The 26,151-nt window shown below is 35.4% G+C and overlaps 1 protein-coding gene across 1 annotated transcript in view; it reads right to left on the reverse strand.

The window, feature by feature from the left end:
- LOC143181607 (A disintegrin and metalloproteinase with thrombospondin motifs 9) overlaps positions 1 to 26,151 on the reverse strand; it is a 140,861-nt gene that overhangs the window by 17,888 nt on the left and 96,822 nt on the right. Inside the window, exons 6-7 of the mRNA XM_076382119.1 lie at positions 8,069 to 8,250; positions 6,182 to 6,397 (exon numbers count right to left, since the gene is read on the reverse strand). Coding sequence (XP_076238234.1) covers positions 6,182 to 6,397; positions 8,069 to 8,250 — 398 coding nt within the window. The remainder of the gene's footprint in view (positions 1 to 6,181; positions 6,398 to 8,068; positions 8,251 to 26,151) is intronic.

A 26,151-nucleotide genomic window follows, 5' to 3' on the forward strand; every position in this document is an offset into this window, starting at 1 on the left:
CACTTAAGCGGTTTATATCGAAAACGATTAAATTTTACAGCCCTCAGCTCCATTACGACCAAAGATTATACCAGCCGCGTATCGGCTGCAACACACGTCACTCTTTTCCATCGTTTCGACGATTGACCGAGTTCGAACTAAAGTTATGTCCGATGCACTGTCGACCTTCTCCACTCGTCACGGAATGCTAGGATCGCAGCTCATTTCGATTACCCTGTGGAAAAATCAATTGAAACGCAAACTTCGAGTACGGAAAAGGCTGTTGCATAATATGCTCTATAATGTCCGCGATTGGAAATTTTTGCCTGAGAAATCGTCCTGGAAACGCGGTGAAACGCATCTGTTGCAATTTTCATTCAAATTTTTTAGAACGAGAGAATTTAATAGATCTCTTTATGACGCGTTATAATTAGTTTTGGCACCCATTCACCAATGTGAACCAACTGTTCCCTAACGTCAGTGGTGATGAAGGAAAGCTATGTTATTATGGCATAAAATGTATAAATAATATAATAATTTTTGTATTTTACAATATTTCAAACCTTAAATAATAATCTTTTTAGAAATTCCCCATTTAGGTGTCAAAAAGTTACAGAAAAATAATCAAACAATTAGAGACTATAGTGGTTATACATTTTCATTTCATTTTTATTGTATTAATAAGGAAAGATCGCAAGAAAATCAGACTACAATTTGGACGAAACTTTGTAGGGTGAAGGAACAGTCAAAAATAATAGATATATACTTTTTTCAACTATGATAACTCAAATTTAATGGGCGAAAGCACCCTCCAAAGTTCAACCCCTAAAGAATTATTTATAATGTATACCCCATTATTTTCTGAATAAAATGTGCTAACCTTTTTGTCATATGCTAATAATAATTGTATCTTTTGAAATGAACATGACAAATGTGTTTTGCCATGTTCGTCCTTAAAAAAGATATCTCCATATAAGCAAATACGTGATAGAAAATAGCGTTGTCTAGTGTTTGCCACTTATCCTGTGAAAGTGTCCCACATTTTGGTTAACACCCTGTGTATGCAAGTTTGTTGCTGGCAACGACGTACAAGATTATAGCGAGTGGAGATTGTAGTCTTTCTGTTAAACAACTGTATCGTAATGAATAGAAAGTATCTACATGTTGTTAGAGAAAAGTGATGATAAGTACAGCAGGAAAAGTGCGAAAATCGTTCGAAGTGATTGTAAATTGTTTATTTTAATGTTCAGCTGTCTACTAAAACTTTGAGATACAGCATCCCACGACGAAGGAGTATCATTTCTAACCTAGTTTTGTTTGCGCTTTATTAGTGTTGGCTCTGATACCAACAGCACTTGCATCTATCATTATATCATTAGCATTTCATTATTCTTCTGTCCTTTTCATCACTTAATAAATAAATCTACTGCCACTGACAGAGGCAAACGCTCGTAAACGTTATCTCCGTCATAAATTAAAACATTATAAATAAACTTCTAATAATGTAAGAAGTTGAAACGCGGTATGCAATCCTAAAGTATAATCATCAGTAAAGTAAACGATAGTTTACAATTTGGTGAATATTATCTTAAATTATCTTGTAATTAATATTATTCTTGATATTATTAGTAAAAGATGAATATTCAGAAGATTTTAATTTCGTATATCTTATGAATGGCATAATGTCTGTAAGTTATTTTTGTATATTGTATAGAGGCAAAAATTTTTGTGTACCGATAGTTGGAATAAATAATAGACATATAGGTAGCTAAGAAATTTAAAACAGTGTTACTAGATGAAGGAAATTAGTTTTCTTCATGATCAGGGACATAATGAAAAACAAATTCATGAAGCAAAATTGGCGTTCAAAAGTATACATACTTACTATAACCTCACATCTTGGAATCAATAATGACTCTATAGTTACAATGTAAAAAAGATACCTGCTGAAATTAATTCTTGTTCCGATATTTCAATGTTCCATTGTCAGAGGCAAGAACAAGTGAAAATGCAAAAATTTTGGGGATATTGTAAAACTTAAATTGAAGAAATACTTGTCTATAACAATAATTTTCTTCACAAAATAGATTCGTACATAAATAAAAGACATCCACTTAATCCAAACTGCAATTTCCTGCTGTCAAATGACCCCAAAGACCAAGTTCAACAAAAATCCCCAGAGCAGAAGAATTTGATTCCGCAGTACAACAATTCAGAAAAGAGTTCTTCCATGTCTGCAATATTAGAATACATCGATAAGGGTAGAACAAAACTATCAAGAACTGTACATAACAATGACAGGATGACCTGGTTGATCTTTATGTCATATAACCTATAACGAGAGGGATTGAAGTGTTTGAGGACCACTCGAGTTATCCGATGGACCCTCGACGCAACGTCAAATTAGATTTCATCGATTCGTAAAAAAAAGCCATGAATATCAAAAGACGATCGACAGCCAGGAAAGCTGATTGAATCGTCGGATGAATGACGGGCGTGGGCACGTGAAAGTGAGTCCCGGACGCTTCGTGGGATGTTGCCCTCCACGACGAGGTGTGGTCCGATTCGCGTGGGATGCGCGACCGACTGGATGGTAATGACCTGGTTGACAATGACGAGACTAACCGTCAAATTACATGAATCATTCATTTATCAAGGAATGATCGAATTTCCTTCCTCCTTCTGGCTTATACCTTTCGACTCTTTGCAACCCTCTACAAGGTTATCGTCGAATGGCAATCAATATGATGAACTTAATTTTAAAAATCCTTTGGGGAAAACAATTATCTAAGAATTTCAAAAAGTCTGACTACTGTCCTAAAATTAGAGTAACTATCAGAATACTTACGAGTAAATTTAATTTTTATATTTTATTAATAACACCTATTCCTTAAACAATACCAAACCGCAGCTCAGGAAGTGTATCTTCCGCTATAAGGTCGTTTTCAATAGCAACCTGCGAACTTATAACAAGAACGCATTCTATTTCCACCAAATATTACAAATATAAAAACTGTTCCATTAAGTATTTACTTAGAACAGAGTACTTCTTCGTTATAACCTCCCAATCCCCTAGTGGTCACGAACTTGCAGAGTGCAAGGAACGTATATTTAACGTCAGTGATCTTTTTATTAGCTCATGTTTGTTTCATTTCATGATACAGCAAAAGAAAGCAGGAGAAGAATTTCGAGAAATAGTTGACACCAAGACAAGCTGATAACGAGACAATACCATATAAAAATCCCACGATTAGCACGGACAATATAAAATAGTTATCAGCTACATGAATACCTGCCAACGCGAAAATAACAACCTAGCCCAGCTCATTTGCGTTCAATTAGAAAATGGGATTCACATTCAAATGGAATCGCCTCATACGGCGAAAGATCGACTGGGTTCTGCGTACGCGATTGGATGACCAATTATATAATCGCCGATAGTCAAAGATCTTTAAATAGCAGAGAACGTTTGAGATCTTAGAGCACGTGGGATGTATCCCACTGTAAGTAGGTTCGTGCACCAGCCACCGTGTTTTTTCCACTTGCAAGTTGCGCTTGCTTTAATTTATGCCTGTCGGTCTGGTTTTGCAAGCGGCGCCTAGTAGACCCGGGAAATTGGACGATGGAGAGGTAAGCCGTCTAGCTGGCAAAGGATTCCAGGAAATCTATGTAACTGGTAGGGTTGAGGTCAAGAATGCCTCATGTGGAGATTAATTAATTAACTTCGTGGGGAGTGAAGCTAATCTTCTGGCCGATGAAATGTGCTTTGTGAAACCTGGATTTTAGTTATATGTATAGCGTAATGATTATTGCAATAGCTCTTTTTATGTGATTTGGTTTGCTAAACATTGATATCCTGGGAGGTATCAATTTCGATATCAAGAAGTTGCTACACAAAAGTTGATAAATGTTAAGTTTCGATTTCTATGTATCTTATGGGAGTATTGTAAGTTGAAGGTGGTCACCAGTGATCATGGTGAAAGTCAATGTGTTTAGTCCTATAACGAGGTAAATGTACCCAGAAATACTCACACTGAAGAAATGTCAATAAAAAATCGACAAACCACACCGCCAAAAAATCCACTTCCTTCATATCGTGCAGTACTCGGATAAAATTAATGAATAGAAGAGTTTCGCTTTTGCGGCGAGAAACGCGTGGGTTGCCTTTCGCAATGCGATGAAAAGTCTCCAAGGGTCATTAGTCATCTCTAATTAGCACAACGCATATACGAGCTTTATGGACGAAAATTTCAGTGGGAGCTCAAGATTAGCGAGCCTCGGTTGACATAATGGACGTCCCTTGTTGAAGGGGACCCATAATCTGTCGACGGATGTGGATTGCGTTTTCGCAGCCTCGCCTAACCACTGTGCAGGATTCCGTGGCGGACACTTAGAAGTCGTATATTCCGAAGACATAAATTTCAGGCAAGACCGCTGGCTGCTTGGCTAGCGGCGCACGATTCATCATCGAAAGAATAGAAAGTACAACTTGCACCTTGAGGATTATAAATCGTGCTACCACGATACAATCGCCGGACTACTTAACTACCTTTAACGCGATGCTGACATTTTCAGCTCGCCAATTGGGCTCGAATTCAATTCCTGCCCGCTTCCAGCCGGCGTAAATCATCAACTAGCATGGAAAATGAAGTCGTTTGCTCGAATTGCGTCACTGACGTCCCTTGGATACTTGGGAGTCCAAGTATGTTGGACACTACACTAGTGCTGCAAACATCTTTGATACTAAATGTCATTTTTTGGGATCCTAACACTGATGCCTTGCAGAGTTAGAAGAAGGTTCTACGTTACTGCAGCCAATGGAACTCCAGTTTGTGCTACATACGTGTAGGATCTAGACCATAGACTTCATATAACCAACCCTATTAGTTGGGCTAGTCTTTTCGTGATAGTGGCATAAAATACGTTTCAGTGGTGTGTATAGTTGGCATATTTGGTTCTAACCTTACAATTATAAATATACCATCAATCTAATTAGTTGTACATAGGCAAAAATGATACAGAACGAATTTTACCCGTTTTTAATCCTCTGCTGCATGGAATAGTCTAAAGTTTTACTAGCGTAATCGCCTGCAGTTTGCCATTGACAACAAAGTTTCTTAGAAATGTTAGCAATTACAAGTACTATTTGTAGATAACCAATTTTAGATGCCTATATCGCAGCATAACGAAATCAAACTTTCTTTTGTGGTAGTATTCCCATTTTGAGTGCAAACTAATGTCTCAACAGATGGTCAAAACTGAGGTACAATTGAATTAACCCTAGAGGCGGTTGCCACAGAGGATGACTGATGACCGCAAGCCACTATGCGCTACCTCTTCGACATTCGAAATTAACTAGAAACGCAACAGGTACATTTGCATAATATTTAATGGTCGCGACAGATCCCGCTGGCTTACAAGATCGATCATCCCGCGGGACACAGCCGCCGCTGTTTCGAGGATCCTTACCTTCTTTAATCCTGCTCGCGTCGTACCTGCGTCATTCTTTTCTTTTTTGCTTTACCGAAACCATGCTCAGACAAAGTGATACACCCACACAGGCTGTCGACCTTTGTCTCTTTTTTCCCCTGTCTTTTTCAAACGAATGTTGGACCTATGCTGTGTAATATATACCAGGCTCTTATACACGGTGCATCGCGAGTCAAACCCTATTTCTTCTCCATTAGAACCTTCTATTCAGAACTTTGTGTTAATCTGGGCTTAAACCAAACAAACAAAATTTTGCATAGGTGTAAGCATTCGAGGGTTTACCTCACAATTATCCGTGTTCAGATAATCACACTATGTGAAATCCTAAAATCTTAGTGTTTTGATGTTAGTCTATTAAAAAAGAGGGCTATTGAAGAAGTTGGTCTAATACTTAAAAGACCAGAAAAAGGATTCAAACCTTTTAAGTTTAACACGAATCTATCGTTATTGTTTCGATTTGCGAACATTTGGTTCTGTAGTGATAATAATGAAGAAATTTTCACTCCGGAACGATACGAACGAGAAAATTTTCATTCCAAAGCAGCACGAACAGGGACTTTGAAAGCCTCTTATTCGACCAGCAAGGGGACCAAAAGTGACAAATGGATCCAGTGACAAAGATAATCGTTCTAAGCTGAAACCAAGCAGTTCGACGTGGCCAATTTGCACAGTTCACCCAGTATACGAAGGACCTAGAAGGGAGAATGCTTACCGTGCTCATCAGTACCAAAATGTAGCCGAATAAACCCTTGCCGTGATACTTGACCATCTTGGCATCGGCCACCACCATGATCTCGATGAAATATTCACGGGGCAAGGCGCGGCGTGGTCTCCAAGTCACGAAAGGATCCGATTCCATTTCCGAGTCCTGGTTGTACTCCTCGCCTGGATCATTTCGTCTCCTCTCCACGGAATAGTATCTGGAATTTTTAGACAGTGCATTTTTAGATCCTGAGGCTTCTGAACTGCGATTATTCTCACGAATACTGAATATCCTATTTATTGTCACTATTGTTCTGTTTATGTTGCAAGAATATTATTCTTTGTTCTGGAGAGTGAATGCATGTAAAGTTCACTTTGATTATTGTAAATAATGGTTCTCACAAGAACTGGCTTAGATGAACATTAGCTACATAATGCAAAGGGAACAGTGACGTAATGTAATACTTGAATTTAGTTTATTATCTGTATTATATCACTAATTATAACTTTTTAATTATTTGCCTAATTTTGAAATGATACTATCGTTTCAAAAATTCTTAAAAAAATGCTAAACTAAACCAGAGAAGCTAGCATTAGAATCTAAAGAAAATGTCTTTAGCTAGTTGCATTGTAATATTATAATGTGTCAAGTAATTATATAAATTATACGATTTGTAGAAATGAATCCACAATAACTGCCTTACTGTCCTGGTCAGAAATTTAAGATGAGATGAACCGAGCTTAATGGTACGATAATGCCTGTCTGGTATAAACATTGATTAAATCTTAAGTGGATCTTAACTGCAGGCTTCAAGGCACACAGTTTTGCAGTGATATATGTACTGGAACATATTTAGCGATCTCAACCCTTAATTACGTTTATTTAATTGCTAGACAAGCAAGTATGAACTTGGACCTCGGTATGTCTGGGAAATAATTGCGAGATAGGAGTTACTGATCATTTTAATGACTCAGAATGAGCGAAATACTGTCCATTTATTAGGAGATCTAATTCAGTAACGGTTTAGTTGACATTTCACAATTCTAATAACAGTTGCAGTATTTACTTGCTGTGATCTTGTGATTTGGAACAAGTAATGAGCTTAGACGGAATAAGAGACATTTATTTAAAATCAATTTACGTGCTTGTAATTTGATTTTTTTCGCCAAAAGTACGGACTAAATAAATTGAGAGAATAATTCAGAAAATAAGAGTGATAGCGAATTATTCACAACTAAAAAATACTGTACCCACTTTATTTTCATAAGACGGGGCAATATTAGATGGTAAAGATTATTACCCTCTAAAGGAAATAAAAAATTGTCTGCAGAAAGCAAAAATCACTAGAATTTTGCAGTGATTTCATAAAGTACAAGAAATATGTTATTGAGGCTAATTAGGGCGTCAATATTCGTGTTTATCTTAATAGGGATTGAAAAAAGCGTAAGAGAAAATGAAACTATAATTCTAACAAACTGTAGAACTCCAGGAAATAATAAAAATAACATGTAACAAAAGAATACTGTAATTTGCATAACTGCTTTAGTACAGAATTAATCACCACTGAAATTTAAATGAATCATACTTTGAAATTCTAAAATTCTGCCTCTTTTTATAGGACTAACAATAAGTACACAGGTGCTTGCTTAGGTGTACATATAATAAATGCGTTCAAATTTTGTTCCAGGATATGAAATTCAAAAATTGAAATAAATAAAAGGACTTCAAAAATAAAAAAATATTCACTTTAAAAGATTTGGATATCAAAGTATCAGAATGGTTGAATATAAACAAGAAAAAACTATAGGCATATCACGCGTGACAATAATACCCAACCAGGAGTGGTTTGGAATTCAATATCTAGTAAAATATATGTCACCTTTCATATTTATTGTCGTTCCGCAACAAATTTCGATGCTGCTTCGCCTGCCCGATGAACTGTTCGACATCCTCCTCGTCGTCTGGAGCGTCGTCCAGAAACGTTTCCTTCGTCAGAGATCTGCGCTCACGGTTTCGACCGCCGACGTAAATTTGAATGTCAGACGTGTCGTCCGAAATGGGAGTCGGCGTGTCGTCATCTGCAAAAAAAGGGGAAAGTACGACCCGATTAGCTTTATCCAATGACACATAAGAAATTATCATTCTGGGAATACACCTGATCCTTCATAATTTATAGCGACACTTTCGACTAATGATATTAAGTAACGGTTCCGCGATTAGTGGCTACACCTTCTCGAAATAATTTTCTGTCAGAATGTCGAATTGCTTCCAAGAAATCGTGAGCGACTGCACATTGATTATGTGTAATACCAGATTTTGGTTTACAGGTTATTTAGTCTGGAACCTCCGTATAATTTGTCCCATAAAATTTGTTGAGTAGAAATGTATAATTAACTAGCTATCTTTAGTTATTGAATAGAAATAATTAAACGAACGTATAATAATTTCACAATTACTTACAAAATACAAGATACAAGATACGAAATAGGTAACCTGAAAATTATTTATTTTTCATAAAGCAAGAACATGAAGCAATTTAGTAAATATATCTCTATTCATTATAAAAATTTTAATAGTTAAATTAAAAAATTGTAGAATCTATTCAATGAACTCTTCAAATATAAACTACAAATTATTTGAATAATATCGACGACAACATTCTTTGCAAAAAACGAATAGCTATACTTTAGACGAAGTAATCAAATAAAGTAACTTTCATTAGATATTTATATTCTTTTTGCCAATATCATTTATTTAATAAGTAATTGTCTTCTATGCTCATAAATAGTCTTTTACTCTTCCTGCAAAATACACTTTTCTGATTTTTGTCATTTTGAAAATACGTGTACAATGTGACCCATACAAAATCGATCATTCTGTCATTCGATGAAAATGGATAAACAAAGGGGTGATCTTGTGATTTCTTAATAAATTTTATCAAGAAAATCTCGCTCGTCAAGGGGCAGCAATGAAGTCATCCACGTGAACAAAGGTTTGGCTTGATCTGCTTGAAAAGTGACTTCCGTCATATCGCAGACGGGAACATTTAATCATTTCCGAAGCGTGGGGATTCCCCTTGAAATTGATCGAGCAAAATTCACGAAGCTGCTTTTTCACGAGCGATCATCCGAAAGACGTCTCACAATGTTCACATTGTACCATAGAGTGCACCCAGTTTTCTCTCATGGAGAATAATCTTCAGAATTTCATGCTGTGTTTACTTGAAGAACGCTTGCGTCTTGAGAGATGCATTTTATAGTGACGTGGATACAATTTTTAAAGCTCATTCATTCACCGACTGATCGCTGTTTATTCGGTTTGCTTGAACACTCAGCGAGGAGACACAGTGTACCCATATTTTCTGAATTGAGGATAGAATTAATGATAATAAAGATAATACATCTTATGCTAAAATCTTTATGTTTTGAAGCATTAAAGAGTCTATTCGAAGACTCTAACAGAACTCCTTTAAGTGAAAATAAATCCAAATATTTGTTTGACAAAAACGTATTTATTAATTAGATTAAAATTTAGATTTTTTTATCATTTTGAATGTCTTGATAATAGAAAATTATTTCAAATGGCCAGAATGAAAAAATTATAGTGCAACACATCAAAATCGAGTATAAGTAACTAGGAAAATAACTAGGGAATTTTTTTTCGAATGTAATATGTACCCTATTTATGTAAATTCTGTTAATAGTGTTAAAGCATTTATAATAGCAATGAAGCACACAAAACATACTATGAGTAATTTTCATTCTAACTTTAGGATTTCTAGGGAATTCTTTTTAGTGATATTTTGTTTTAGTGACGTCAAATTTGATCCATTTAAAAATATATCTATGAACTAGATATTCTAATATCATAATTGACAAACAATAACAACTCGAAAAACATAAACAAATTTAACAAAATTTAATTAATAAATAAATATACTTTTTAGTAAACAAAAATGTAGTTTATTTATAAAAAATAATTCTGAATTTATATTTTTTTTATTGAATATTCTAATAGACATACTCTCTTTATATTATTATACTCTCGACGCTTCCAAAGCTACAAAAACGCTAATTACTATAACAGTGTCGACTATCCCAAAACTGAAGAAATTCGAAAGCATCAAGCACCCAATAAATTTTCAAAACGTACATGTGCAAAACGTTGACAATCATGAAACAAGTAAAAAGTCTAACCAGTCAAATAAAATTAGAAAGTCCTGACATGTTGAAAGCCTTGAAATGCTGGAAACCTTGAGGTGTTGAAGTCTAATTTCCTGTTACCTCGTTTCTTGTATAAAACACGATTTACCATTTTTTTTATGTCAGATATACACTCTGCAATCTACCTCATATCAAAGATCTACAATGTGCACCTGATTGCACGTGCCTGCTTGTAGCTCGAGGTGGCTACGATCTAAATTCCTGTGAATTGGAATCTTTACGCCTTATTTAGCTGGAAACAAGAATGGCCGAAGACAAAAATCTCTTTGTTTCACGGCACGCACGGCGGTCGTTTCGAATCGGGCGAAAACAAAGCGCGACTGTTCTCGATATAGCCTCGGCTATCGGCAAGGAATCGTGGCAATGATTATGCGCGTCCAATTGAATACGCAGTTGACACTTTGAGAGAAATCGATACGTTCTGACGGCTCCGCGTTCCGCGATTCATCTTGATGTCCTTCGCGCCTTTCACGCGCAGCTATCCGATCTTCGGACGCGCGATCGATTTTCCACTCGCGCCTTAGGCCGGGGACGCACGCGTGCAATGGAACGTGCAATGTACCGTGTAATGCAAGGCGATTCGCGTGTGTAGGTTATTCCACACAACGCTTCTGCATTATTTATTTCATCACCTTTCATTTACTGATGCGATAAATGGTAGATAGTAACAATGTTAATATTCCTTATACAAACAAATTGGAAAGGTGTTAAGGTTAGGTTCACTTCAGGGCACTTATATACAAGTGTGATGTAAGGTAATTGGCACATGTAAAATGTTACAGCTACTTTGGTAGTATTAATAGTCCTAATACTTCAAGTAGCTTTGAAAGTTAAAATGCTTCCCCTTTAAAGCATTGTAGTGTTGGTGGTCCTAATAACCTGTATGGTCCTAACAGTTTTCGGAACTCTAACAATCCTAGAACTGTGACAGTCTTACCAATCTTAGCAATTTTAAGCTCTTTGGTGGTTGTAATAGACCTAGTAATCTTGAGAAGTCTAATATTCCTAATAAATCTTTGAAACTCAAGGAGTAACCTTAATATTTTTAGTAGTCATAGTAGTAGCATTACCCTGAATGGTTATAGTAGTCCCCATAATTCTAATAAATTCAATGTCTAACCCTAATGGCGCTAATAGTCCTATTAATCCTAGCAGTCCTAGGAACCTTAGGTTTTATCAGTCCTACGATCCTCTACATTCTCTAATGGACCTAGCAATTTTATGAAACTTAATAGTTCCAATAGATTTTTAATATTCAAGTAGAATTTAAGTGCACCAAATGGACTCAATTATCCAATTAATTCAAATTGTTTTAGTAATCCTATCAGTTTCTAAATTTTAAAGTAACATTCCTACCAATTTACAAACTTGCTTACATTCTATATTTCGCAAGACCAAAATCCTAGTAATTTAGCAGTTTTGTAGGATCTTGTATTTTCATACAGGATTCTAAAATTCTGCATAAAATTGCTTCAAAATCTTAATAAAAGCGAAGTGGCTGACATCATCCGTATCAATGAATCATGGTTGAATGGTTACTTAATGATTTCGTTAAATCGATTAGCCTAGTTCGATTAAACATCAATTGGATTGTTACACGTGTTCACGTACAGTTGATGGATCTCCGCGGCGAGATTGCGATACTGATACACAGCAGTGTCTGTTACCAGTAACCATGAAATGCAAACGAAACGTCTCTGAGCGCTTACTGAAGTCCAAGTAAAAAAAGTAAACGTATTGAATGGGGATATTAGAGTATCCGAATATTTAATATTCAGTATATTTTCGAATTATATAGAGTAAATGAATTTTGCTTTCGTTCATACTTAATTGTATATTTGATAAAACAAATGTGCATCATTTAAAAATGTCAATCACCAAAGTATTTCCCTTTGTATGAGTTCATCCTCAGTGAGCCGTGAGTGTCGATAACGAGGGAATACTATTTTCTGCTAAACGTGAAAAAATTAAAGAAATTTTGAAATTTATTACAATTCTGAAGAGACTGTCTATAAAAAAGTATATAACAATAGTTTCCTCTTTTGGAAATTGTAATGTATATACATTAGTATTTCTTGCATAATGTGAAGTATTTACGAGGCTGATACAGTAGTTCAAAAAGAATAAATGTTTTATAAGAAAATATTCAGTATGCTTCCATTATGTGTTAAGAGTACATTGAAGTTCATACTATGCTTTTGGAACGGATACATACTCATACATTCCTCTGATTATCTCTTATCCGGGGAGATAGGTCAATTTTCTCTCTCTTTACTGCATTTTAATAAATTTTAATATTAAATTTACAAAATCAGGTAGGGACAATACATATCAATTAATGTGAATACAAATTTTTTATTTTAGGTAAATTTGTAAATTACATAGACCAGTAAATAAATGAATATTGAAGTTAGGCCTCGTATAAATTATGCTTTTGTCTAAAGGTGTAACATACGTTTCTTTATAATCCCTCTTATAAAATAGCAATTTCACTCGTTATAAACTCGTTATAACTCCATTCTTAGCAACGAGCTTACTGAGTATTAAAGAGTTAATTCCTAAAATGAATTCATGGGCTGTCAAATAATTTATCATGTACAAGAGGGACAAGAAAGAAAATAATAGAATAATTTCAAGAAAATGACGGGAACAGCGGTAGCGTCCATTATACAAACATAAATCACATAGTAAATGGTAGTGTAGACGGTTACATCGGAGTTAACACCATAATAAAGTCCTTAAGTAATACATGAAATTAGGCTGATTACCTTTCAAACGAACGCGACGTCTAATTGTGAGTGAAGAAACGAGCTGGGCCCATGATTCACGAACAGCATAATGTGAGATGTAAACTAACGCAAAGTAAATTATGATTCAATGATGATATTGAAAAAGGACCGACAGCATCCACGTTCTGTTACGCGTGCCTCGGCTCCAACGATTGCAGTTTTAAATGAACAAAAAACTTTGCTGCACCCTGCACGCGTAGCGGTAGGTCCATGGAGGAATGCACTTCCATGCAATCGTAATAATAGCTTTATTGCTCGTTGTAATTGCCATTATTATGCTCGCAGGAATTGCTGGGATAATCTTTCACGGCCATGGTTTGGCAATTCTAACGGTTTTTGCGTTTGTAGATCAAATCATATAGAGTTATTAGTATTGTATTACAGATGCGTCATTAGAGTCTCTAATCACTTAATATGACTAATTGTAAGTATACAGTCTAATACTTCGTTGATTGCTTGAATGATTGCATTGTAATTGTCATTATATCTTCCTTTTTCGTTATGAGTTAATCTTTTTCTCTTGTTCCTTAGTGTTAGAAATATCTTAATTTTTTCACTTTCAGTTTTAGAAAGATAAACAATACTTTTTGTTCTGTATAAGCTCGTTATTTGTACTGTCAGGAATTTATAGAAAATACATATTATAGCTGAAAATTAAGATAATTGAAAGTATCTTCTACTAGAATATTATCTCAAAATATGAAATTGTTCAGAAAATTTTATTAAATTTTTCAATAAAAAACTAATTCGTTATTGTTACTTTTATATGTATAGTGAGTATTTATAATTTAGTATAAGTGTCACTGATATGATTGTCAAACAGTCTACATGTTTCTACTTAAATAATAAAAGATTTCAATTTGTTAAACATAATTTTAATAACTCTTATCTCTTTAATTTTTTATATGCAATAATACTACACCATCTCTCCTTATCAACTCTTCATAATTATTAAAATTTTTTTCGATTATTATTTTCTTTACTATTTATATAGTAACAAATTAAACTGAATTCTACTGTACTCTATAAAATAGTATTCTATCGATATAAGCTCTCTACTATACATATTCATTATAGAATAAAATTATTTATAGTTTTGCTTATTCATATCTATAGTAAAACAATAAAAACGTGTCGTTCGCTATAGACTCCTCAGTCAGTCGTGAGCCTATATCAAGAAAACATTGTACTTTTCAGAATAAATCAATGAAGAGCTGTGAACCTGTCAAAACTATAAAATAAAGTAATTTTCCCTCTATCGATAGAACTATCAGAACTACCCATTGTCAGTCCCATTAACGTAAAACGTTTCTCACTATTTCGAAGACCTAGCATACCTAAAGCAGATACATCGGCCATTATTGTACATCCATGTAAGATGTCGGAAGACATAAAAAGGACCTGTGATTGACCGAGAGTACTTGCATACCTCAGCTAGCCCCATACGCACTGTGAAATTGTGTCCATTTCAGATGTGTCCCGATAAGAGGACGCACGAGAGGCTTCGAAGTACATTTTGACAAGATAGACCGTTTCGATTCTTCGTTCCCATCTCGTCAGTAGCCGTGTTTCTGTGATCTACTCGTGTATCAACTTCTTCCGACATCACGTCTTTTAACGATCACTCTCGCCTGGCCCATTAGGGCGCGGCTTTTGTCATTCTAATTTCAAGCGTACATTCCTACAGATATACCGACTACTTTCGTCTGCTTGAGTTACTCCACTTGGGCTGGGTGTGCCCTCTACGCGGTGCATACAAACGAGCCACCAGACGCATCTGAGGAAAACAGACACTAGGAACATTTTTTAAATCCTAAATGAGCTGGAGGATTCTTGAGGCTTGAAAGTCATACCTGTTCCGAATCTTGATGATTTTAACTGATTTTCAAATGTTAAAAAGTCTTGAAAATCTTGAAGACTTTAAAGATCCTGAAATTTTTAAAGATTGCATGGGATTTAAAAATTTTGAGTACCAGAAACTTTGAAAATTTTGTATAAGAATCTTAAAATCCTTCAAATGTTGTAGCTTTTAAAAGAATTAAGGAATTTGAACATTTTCAAAGTTTTGACGTTCTTATCAGTTTTAAAAATGTTGAATATTTTGGAGCTCTTAAAAATTTGGATGAATTTAATAATATCGTGATTCTTAAAAGCTTTCAAATTCTAAAATTCTTAAAGATCTGAAAATTTAAAAAATCCTGATGAAGGTCTTAAAGGAATCGTGAATCTTGAAGATCTTGAAAATATTAGGTATAGATAGTTTTTGAAAATCTAATATTAAAGTGATTTAAAAAATTTTAAGGTCTTGGACCTTTTGAAGGATTTAAGAACTTTGAAAATCTGAAGGCTTAAATGACTTACTAATTCTTAAAGAAAAAGTTTTGAAAATTTTTTAAATCTTGACATTTTTTAAGGATTTAACGCCCTTAAAAATCTTGAAGGTCTTAAACGACTTAAAAGATTTGAAATCTAAGGAGTCCTAGAGATCTGGACGCTATTGACATGCTAAAATATCTTGAGGGTCATGGATTTTTTTAAGGTTGTAATAATCTTTAGAATTTTTAAGGTATTAAATCTTTTAAGGGTCTTGTAAGTCTTGATGGTATAGAAAGTCTTAAAAACCTGTCAGATTTTGAAAAATTTTTGTAGGTCTAGTACCTTTTTTGAAAGTAGTTCCCTTAGAAGTCTTGGAAGATTTACAAATTTCGAAAATAGTCTTTATTCCTGCAGGTTACAACATTTTGAAACTCTTCAATGATTAAAGGATTTAACAGTCCCACAAATCTAGAAACTCCCTAAATTGTACAAATCCTAAAACATTAAAATCCTTGAAAGCATCCTAGGTCATGAAACCCGCAAGAACTTCTCCAGAAGAGGTTCCAGCAAGATCTCCCCTTCCAACAAACAACGCTTTCAAAGCATGCGCCAAGAACTGAAAAGGGCAGGCTAGATCCCGTAAAAAGGCAAGTTTGGCCGACGATTATCTATGTCCACGGCGCGACGCCTACGCGTCCCGACATTATGCTACCCTCGGAACAGAAAGCGTCTCTGTCGAGCGGCGAGATAATAGAAGTTGCGGGTGCGTTCAGCCTATTTGTCGTCTGTTCGTGACTCGAGTTGCGCGTTCTCGGTGTTTCCCTTTGCGGATCGAGGAGAGGCTGCTGCTGCCGTGCACAGCCTTTATCCGCGTTATTGTCACGCATTCTACCAGGGACTCTAACGTTAGTCAACCGGTTAACATTCGTGGAAACCGGAGAATAAATCGCAGCCGACGTAATCGCGATCGCCGACGGTATTCCGGTTCAAGGAACCGGCGGGAGGATTTAATTGACGCGGGTCTAGCGCGGAATTCTTCGCCTAGTCCTCGTTCAGCCAGGTCGCATGGAAAGCACTGACAATGGGTCGTCGCGGTTCATTTGGGCTGACTCTTGGTGGTTCGAGACAAACCAAAGTACAGTAGGTTCTCCATTACCGGTTTAAGAGGAAACTCAAACCCAAAGTATCCTCTTGGAGGCTAATTTTATTCATTTCTGTTGCCTACTAATAACCCATAACTATGGACACCTAGTTTTAGGATACGAAGACTTGGATTGAAACCTATTAGTATTGAATTCGTAGGACGTTAAGGGTGCAAACACATTACTGTTGCATCACGTGAAATTACGTTACATATTATAGCAAAATAAGTCTAAAAGAAGAGAAAAATCTCGGCTCACGATATGGATTTGCTAAGTACGTAACGTGAGTTCACGTGACGTAACAGTAATATGTTCGCACCCTAATTATTATATAGAAACAAGATACATATAACATGTATTGCCAACTTTCATTAGATGTGGACAATAATAAGAAATGTATTACACAGAGTCTATCAGATTCCAGGTTAATAGCTAAGGGTTAAGTCCTGGTCCTGGTTCTACTGTGCTGTTATTGTCATTGTACATCGAACAGGTGTGAAACTGAATGAAACAGACTTCATATAACTGAGGTTCTACTATACATAGTAACTAGACATAAACTTCATGTATTTATATGAATTCGTACCCATCATGAGTAGTTTCTGTTCATTTGAACACTTAAACAGGTCTTTTATGGGTGACCAATGACCTCTTACTTGAGTGTGGTTCGAACATGCAAGACATTTTGTAGGTAGGTTAATCAACTACGTCAATAGTGTATATGTGTGTTTTTAGATTTTTAGGATGTGACTACAGTATTTCTTCGATATAGGCCCATTGCTCATTGGCAAGCTTAGAGTTCGAGACACTGATGTTCAGTGTCAGAAAACGAGTCACAGCCCATGAATTGACCCCTACATTCTACACATATGTATGCTAGTAACAAGTCATGAGCTGATAGCGCATAGTCCTCATTTCCTCAAGTTTGAAACCAATTTATACAGCTCGAGCATTGTACAAATATAAGCAACAATTTTTCTTATTTTCTGGGATTCTCTCTTCTAACGAGATTAATATAAACTTTACTCAACGTTGAGTGATATCACTCAGCACTTACAAAGATATCTTGATGAATTCCTGATTCAAGCCTACAGGGAATGCTAAAAGAATATCAACGTACTTCCAGATGCTTGAGCACAGATGCCAATCGAACTCATCCACCACAAGATAGGGCAATATTAATCATCTACGTAGAAAACTTCCAGATTACCTTGGTCCTCGTGAGTAACGCGTTCCATCGACCACTTGTAAACGTTTCACGTTGCGAAACAGAGGGCGCACGGAAGAGGGGGGAGGGGGATTGAAGCAAGGAAACGAGAAGAAAGGAAAAAACGGGAATGAATTATGACGTGAAAAAAAAAAAAAGCTTCAACGTGGAACTCTTACTTTCGTGCGCTTCTTCAAATGGCCATCCCTTGGCTGAACGTGTTAACACGTGTAAAGGACGAATGATTAATTAAACCGAGGGCAAAGACATACTGTGGAACGTCAGAGTGAATGATCGTGAGAGCGGCACGGTGGTTTCTTGCCCAAAGGACGGGGAAAAGGGCCCGGGACTTTCGTCACGGATCGTACATCATGGCTCGGAAAGTGTTTAGACGTAGCGCATGCTGCGATTTCATCGCTGGGGATTCGTTGGGCTGGACGAATAAATTTCGTCGATGGTACACCTCGTTACATGAATTGAGGTACATTCGATGCACGGTGACTTGCGGAATCGCTTAGATAGAATTGATACTAGAGCGACTTAAAGACCCTCGTTAGGGTTATAGTGAGGCTTCATAAATATAGTGATGTCATGGGGTCTATGAATATGATAACGCTTTGGTTTTTTTTCTTTTTTTTTTTACTCATGGTTGCTATTAATTTTAAAATACCATATGGAAGTAATAACGCAGAGGTGATCAGAAAACATTGACAAGTAATGCTTTTATGTATCCACGTGTATAAATTTTATATATTCAGTTAAATTTTATTAGATACATAGGGAATCTACTTGATAGTCTTTTCTGGCTGAAAATGTACCGATTTATACTTTAAATAATGCATAAAATTATTTCTCATATCTGTGTCAATGGTGGTATTTTCTTTCTAATGGAAGATGTGAAAGAATAATATTAAAGCACAGAAAAATGGATGATCTTGGTAGCATTGACCAATTCTAGGGAACTTTTTCGTCCAATGTAATATGTAGTTTATTCCTAAATGCTTGCTAATAATGTCAATTTATTTATTATGCACAGGAAAAAAAACATAGATAACCTTGATCATACCTTTCAGTTATCATGATGGTACTACTGATCTAGGGAATTCTAAGGAATTTTTTATCCAAAATAATACCTATAAACTATAAATGAACGCGTGGTTTCTCTTTTCTTAAAAATAATTTTATTTTTGTAATTTCTCCTCTTTTAATGCTTAGTAACATCACATAGTTTGTGAATTACATACTTGAATTTCATTTGATTATATATTGCATTGAATTCAAGTTTTATTTTATTTATTGTGTATACATAGAAGTATAATTTTATACATCTATTATGTCATATTTACATGTACATGTACTATAATGAAATATTTCTAAATTTCAATCTAATTATTAAACGAAATATATTTAACATTTACCTGTATTCTAATTTCTTTAGTCAGCGTACCAGGGTTATAAAAGGTTAACCCTTCTTCCATTCGCTATAGTTATTAAGACACAATGTTTACTCGCTACAGTCTCGCAAGTAACTCACAAATCAGCGAGCTTATAGCCTGTAATAGTCTCATTCCTGAGACCAATAAGTATATTGGTTGTTTCTGCTCTATCACCGAGCAGAACATGAAAAAAATGAGGGAACACTTCCAAGAAATGTGAATGTTAGTGGAAAATTTATAGCAAGAAAATAGCATATTGAAGTTCTTGAAATACGATTATGGCTCTTTTTTTACGCAGCTCATATTTAGAAATGTTCGATGTGTGGTGGAATTTCATGGACAGAAGGACGAGTTCAAAGGTAAGCGACGCGATTCATACGGGTGCGGTGATTTATCCTTAGATTTTAACCAATCGCTATAGGGGTTCTACGTTTGTACACCTACCATCCCGAGAAATTTATTAAGCATGCATAGTCGTTCGGCTTCCTCCATTCGATGCTACAATGCAGAACATATTCGTAACGACTTCTATCACAACCGATTCCAGCGACTCGTGTAAAACTAAAAACATTCATGTAAGATACTTCCAAGGATATTTGATTTTCATAGATGGAGAACGAAATGGCGCGTTAAACCACGTTTTCACGTAGGCTACAACTTAGAATATTATTAAGCGATTTTTTGATAATTGCTGTGATGTGATTTTATGATATATTAGAATAGCATAAAAAGCTCTTATATTTTGACAATTTTGTTGCGGTTTTTGCATGAATACAATAGGCTAAAAACTATCTTGGTCTTCAATATAAATATTTCGCCTGAATAGTAATATAACCTATGAATGGTTTTAGGCCTAGGTAAATACTCCATCCGAGCCTACGATTGATCGAATTGATGATGCAAATATTTTGTTTTAAAATGGATATTATAATTGCAAATGACTTAGCAGGTTAAAATACTGAAATAATTTTTATCATAATTGCCCTCAAATTATATTGTTTTAAACAAATGTTATATCAATGTTGAAATAGTATCTTTCATATGAATTTGTAACAGTTTTTTTAGCTACCTTTTATTGAAAACAAAAAATATCCCTATATTGAAGAAACGTGAGAGTAACTATAAATAGAAATGTATCAAAGAGTTCGCGAAGATTTTTAGGAACCTTCTGAATTTTTCGATCTTGTCCATTCCCTGCAAATCTCTCCGCACGTCGAATACCTAAAAATTACCGATGAAACGAACTTTCACCCGAAATTACAGCGTGCAATGTAGCTTTCCAGCAATTATCGAGCATTTTGTTCCCTCGAATGCAGGAGTAACATAACCATCCCTGTAATTTGTATAATCAAAAGTTGCACGATTTCCGTATTAAATTCGAAGATAAAACTTAAAGACACAGTATTACGAAACAACATCAAGTCTTTCATATCTTTGCAAATTATCAATTCATTTGTTGGTTAATCTTCGACACGACGTGCAGAGCTATAGAAAACTCGACTCGGCGATACTTTATTGCTCATTGATTATTCACAAGGAATTTTACGCAGAATCGTTAATAATACGGAAATGGTTTTCTAATAACACACTTCGAATGGTTATTTCGTATTGGCATTACGTCATGATCCGACTGATGAATTCCTAAATCGTTCTATTAGTGTCATTAAGTAGCTACATTTAACGTAACGGGTTCTGAGCCAATGATTGAGGCGATAGTTTATGTTCCTAATGAACCTATTACTATTTAAAAGCAGTGAGTTTAATGCGTACTTGCAAAATTGTATATTTATAGGGTTGGTACAATGGAAATTTATTGACCACGTTATGAAATAAGAAAAATCTACATTTTCTTTTTTTTGCTACATGGGATCCAGAATATATTTAAAATGAATTATATAATAGTACCAACGTGACAAGTAAAAGGTAGAATTATAGTTATTTCTGCGCATACAGAACACTATAAATGTTAAATACTCTTTTTACTACTTAAGTATGCTCTGAAGTTGTGCTATTATAATAACATGTATTGGTCACAATTTTTACGTACAATATTATGCTTCTAAATTTATTGCTAGAAAATGAAGGGTTATGGAAACTTTCGTAATTCTGGCAATACTGATATTTCTGAAAAAATTCCCTATGTATCTTATGAAAAGAACTTTAAAGAAAGTCATAGTATATTTCTTTTCTTATTAACACAATAATAACATTTTTCAAAATTATCAGATTTTAATTTTGTATATATTTGTTTATAGATAGGTATTAGAAACAATCTAAATCAATTTTCAGTAATTATGCTGTCTAGCACTTATTTGTTGTGCTACTGTATTTAAACATATCCAATATGATTTCCTTAACGCATAACTAGATTTCGAAGAAACTTGAATTACATCGTTCCCGATCTCACCGATTCAATTACAAGAGTCCAACAAAAACGGATCTAACCCCAACTTCAAACTTAAATAATTCATCATTTTTTCCAATTCACACCTTCACCAATTCCAAAGAAAATATCGCATCTAAATAATTCATCATTTTTCCCAATTTACAATTACACCTCCAGCAATCCCAAAGAAAGTACCGCATCGGGTAACATTGATGTTAAACAACCTCGAACGTACATAACGAAAACCGATAAGCGACTCGAGGTCCCGTCGGTGATCGAGAGAGGTCACGTAATGCCTGTCATTTCGCTCGTATACCTGTAATAACACGACTTCTACCTTCGATCATCGGATCGTGTCGCGATCTCAGCGATCTCGTTCGAGACAGCGTGCTTGGACCAACAGCGGCCAGAGTGATGGAGGGGGGAAGAGGAGAGAGGGGAAGGGTGCGGCGCAAGTTCGATCTTGATCGCCGTATCCGTTATTCCGGGACGATCGTGGCGAGTCAATGACTTTTGCATATCGCGGGATCGATCTTCCGTCCAGCATAAAGGCGCACATAACTCCGATCGGTATCCACACGGTCGGCGCCGAGCAGTCTACCGAATCGTTCCGCTGAATTTGGCGAACGACTCCATTCAACGCTACCGATCGATTTCAACGAACTCGCGTTGCGCAATGCCTATGAAATTCTTGGCTTTCATCGTGTCGACTCTTTTTTTATTCACACGTCGAAAGACTTCTGTTCGACGTCTTCGAAGAGAACTTATTAAATTATTCATAAAATTGATATAACCTTTTTTTTGTAATTACACTTATTTAGCTAATAATGTTTGGTATGTTATTTTGGTGAGAGTTTCATTTTAATGTTCTATTAGTTTTGGTCTTAGACAACGTTCTTATACAGCGAACTTTTTTTTAAAAAAGGCATCTTGAGGTTAGTTTAAAAACAGTTGGAGCCAGACCTCACTTTTGTGGTTATGTGCTTGTATTGTATTTTGTTTTATTTTCTATTTGTACTTATAATTCGCAAATAAAAGTGTTATAATGATAACAATGTTAATAAATAAGAAATTGTTTTCACTCATATAAACGTATTTAAAAAAAATGTTTTGATTAATATGAAATTTTTTTTTATTTAGAATTTTTAAGTGAATAATATGTATTACGTATTTTAGTAATAGTATTCAAAATTATACAAATCGTTTTTTACTGTTTTTATCAGTGATATATTGTACGCGAATGTTCTGTAAGATAATTACAAAGGTTTCAATGTTATTTTAGTATCTTTCTTTAGTGATAATATGTAACTTCAATATACCTAGATTACTGTCCTTATCAAGATCAATATATTTAATGGGATACAAGATATATGTACATTTTGTTATTCATTATTTAGTATATATCTTTGTTAATATTAACAATAAACATGAAATTTAAAAATCATTTAACCATACTGAGGTTAGATCTCACAATAGCAGTAATATACTACTTTTAGTTAAAATCTTAAAATTACTTTGTTATTTAAGAAAGGTGAAGTAAGGATATCCTCCTTAACCAAACAAATCTAAGTAGGTAACTATAAACAATTGTAGATATCCATTACCTCATTAGCAAATATTTTCAAGAAATTCCGCAGTAACCCAGTAATATCGTATTCACGAATTGAACCAGTTCACTTATATATCAATTACTTTTAACTTAATTATACATGAATTACTTAATTCATTTAATTCTTTTAGTATAAAAATTGCAGTACTTTTCACACGTTACATGCAACAATTTTACAACTCTGTATGTAACGCATACAGCAGTCATATTTGCTGACATCTACAGTACGTAGTACGTCCAACACACAGTCTGCATACGTCAGCTATTGGATGTCTATATAATCGCTTCATGGCATCATAATTACTTCAATTTGTAATTAATAACTTGTGAGTGGCTTAACAGAAATTATACGATGTGTAATTCGAGCAGAATTATAGTTCTATATTCTTCCCAGCACGGAAGAAATGATCACAGAGATCTTGCAAAAGTCTCCTAAGTGGATTTAAGCGGAGTTGACTTTTGTAGGATTCATTATAGAAATTTGTAAAATTAATACAGGTAGTTTGACTACAGTAAAAGCAGCATTGTTAAATCTACAAAGTCAACTCTGATTTTGTTAATTTCAGGCCTGTTAAAGTACTTTTGTGAATTGTACAAAAGACTCCAATAACTCAACTTAACATCTTTTTCCCTAAGTAGTCGTAGTTTGCGCCTTAAGGTCACTTAAGTAAAGGAAGGAGTGCAAAGTGACTCAGCTTTATTTTTCGGTAGCTCCCTAGCCAAATGTCTGTGGATGATTAACCAGGAAAAGTGCAGAAACACGAGATTCAACGCTGCAATGTGTAATGTGTTTGAAATAAATTGTTACCACTAGACGTTTTGGGTGATTCAAAGTTAACAGTGGCTAATACAACACAATTAGATGCCTATAAACGCTAACAGTAATCAAAACCTTATTTCTAAAGACAAACATTCGCACATATCTCGAGTAGAATCCGCTAGGAGGTTCAAAGCTCCCATTGAACCCTAACGCGCAATAAAAGTATTCCAACTTATGCAACCTGCGTCATGGCAACCTGTACGGTTATCAGTTTCGAACACTCCGTCTCCCCGATAAGATGCAAAACAACGTCGTTGATGCATGAAAGAAACGAAACGAACGGTACCCATTCCACGGTGCCATTGCGCAACGACACTCGGTATCGTATATCACCCAAGGTAGCATCGGTCATTGCCTTCCGTCAGGAGAACGAAGGGAAGCGAGTCTAAGCGCAGCTCGTGCGCGATTATTAGTAATTACGAAGATAGCCACGGGTCATCGCGCGATTACGTGGCCGCACCCTTTCGTTTCGCTTTTCAATCGTTATTAGCCCTTCGTTCCCTTCGATCTACGATCTTCTTCGCGTGGTGGCTCACCAACTAACGGCCACCCTCGAAGGGCACACGCCCCTCGTGCGCAAAGAAATCTTTGCATCTCACCACGCCTTCCATTTAATCAGGCGCTTCTTGCCCTGGGTGCTTTTTAAGGCCCTGGCCCCTTTTTTCTCCCTCTCCTCTAGTCGACGGGACCTATGCCTTCGACTCAGCTTTTTCTTCGTTTTTCTTGGGTTGTTTAGAAGTGGCATTGTGTTCAGTGAGATTTGTGGCTCGAGGTGGTACAACATTAATATGGTTAGAAAATAATAGTTAAGTTGGAGGAACAAAATTTGAAGAATAAATAAATAGCAAATATTTACTGATCTTGGAATGAAGAGATTTTGACTCTTTAATCAGTATACGTTACTGTTGTCTTTATTTTTAAGATCATTCAAATAAGAAATAATAAAATGATTCTTTTAAAAATATGTTTCGTATAATTTGCCTTGTAAAATGTTGCAAACTATGAAAAATCGTTCTGAGAGAGGTTAACCTCTAAATAGCGTCAGTCACAGATCTAAGTGTCAGTACATTGCCTTTCTAACCTTCTATAAGTTAGAACACACATAAGGACACTGTGCACAACAGGTTTGCGCATGCGTATAAAAGTCCCTATCTCCTCTGACACCGCAAATCCATTAGTATCTCAAAATTACAAAAAAATAGACTATAAAAAGATTAAGTCCTAGTCTATATTTGAAACTTAAAGGCTTATCACTGAAAAAGTTTTAAAAAAATTCACAATCAGTTTACAGGTGCACGAGTCTACAAGCTATCTCAAAGATAATTTATTTTTCAAGCCATAAACTATTCGCAACACAAGAAACTCAAACAAATAGAATATAATAACAACCAGTTTGAGCAGCAAAATCTTCCATGGAATCTCAAGGGAACTCACACAGAAACCCTTTCGCAATGACTGCAAGGTGAATAATTCACTCTTCCAAAAAATAATCGTTCGAGATCCTTACTTCGTTTTTCAAACGTAAAACGAGCTCCTGTCATCAGTTCAGGTTCGACGCATAGTTTTTCATCTTTGAACGTTGAAAAACCTTTTTTCCCTTGTTTAATCAGGTGATTTGGGCATTTTGCTTGAAGGTGCAGAAGGACTGATATTCCCAGTTTAAAATTTACGTATGATTACAGGTTCATCCACTTGGCAGGTAAACCGCGCCCCAGGCAGTCGATTTCAGTCTGTGAATCCCCGATCGATAGCGATCTTAAACCTACGCGCGCCTACGAAACGCACATGCTGTTTGGTCTTTAATGGCACGCATGCGCGAAAAATTGACTACTATAGTTCAGACGGAAACAGTTGGGCGTTTAAGGTTAACTCCCTCTTTAAGATACGCAAAGCAAGTGCCACCTATAGATTGCACGTATTACTTGTAGTCATCCATTTTGTTAAGAAAGTTTTTTTTGCTTAAAAAAAACTACTTTTATCGTTTCTTAACTGTCAATATTCTCATTTGTAGATTACGCATATTTTATCACCTCGCCAATTGACAACACTGA

Source organism: Calliopsis andreniformis, chromosome 7 (assembly GCF_051401765.1).
Source record: "Calliopsis andreniformis isolate RMS-2024a chromosome 7, iyCalAndr_principal, whole genome shotgun sequence".
NCBI classification, from domain to species: domain Eukaryota; kingdom Metazoa; phylum Arthropoda; class Insecta; order Hymenoptera; family Andrenidae; genus Calliopsis; species Calliopsis andreniformis.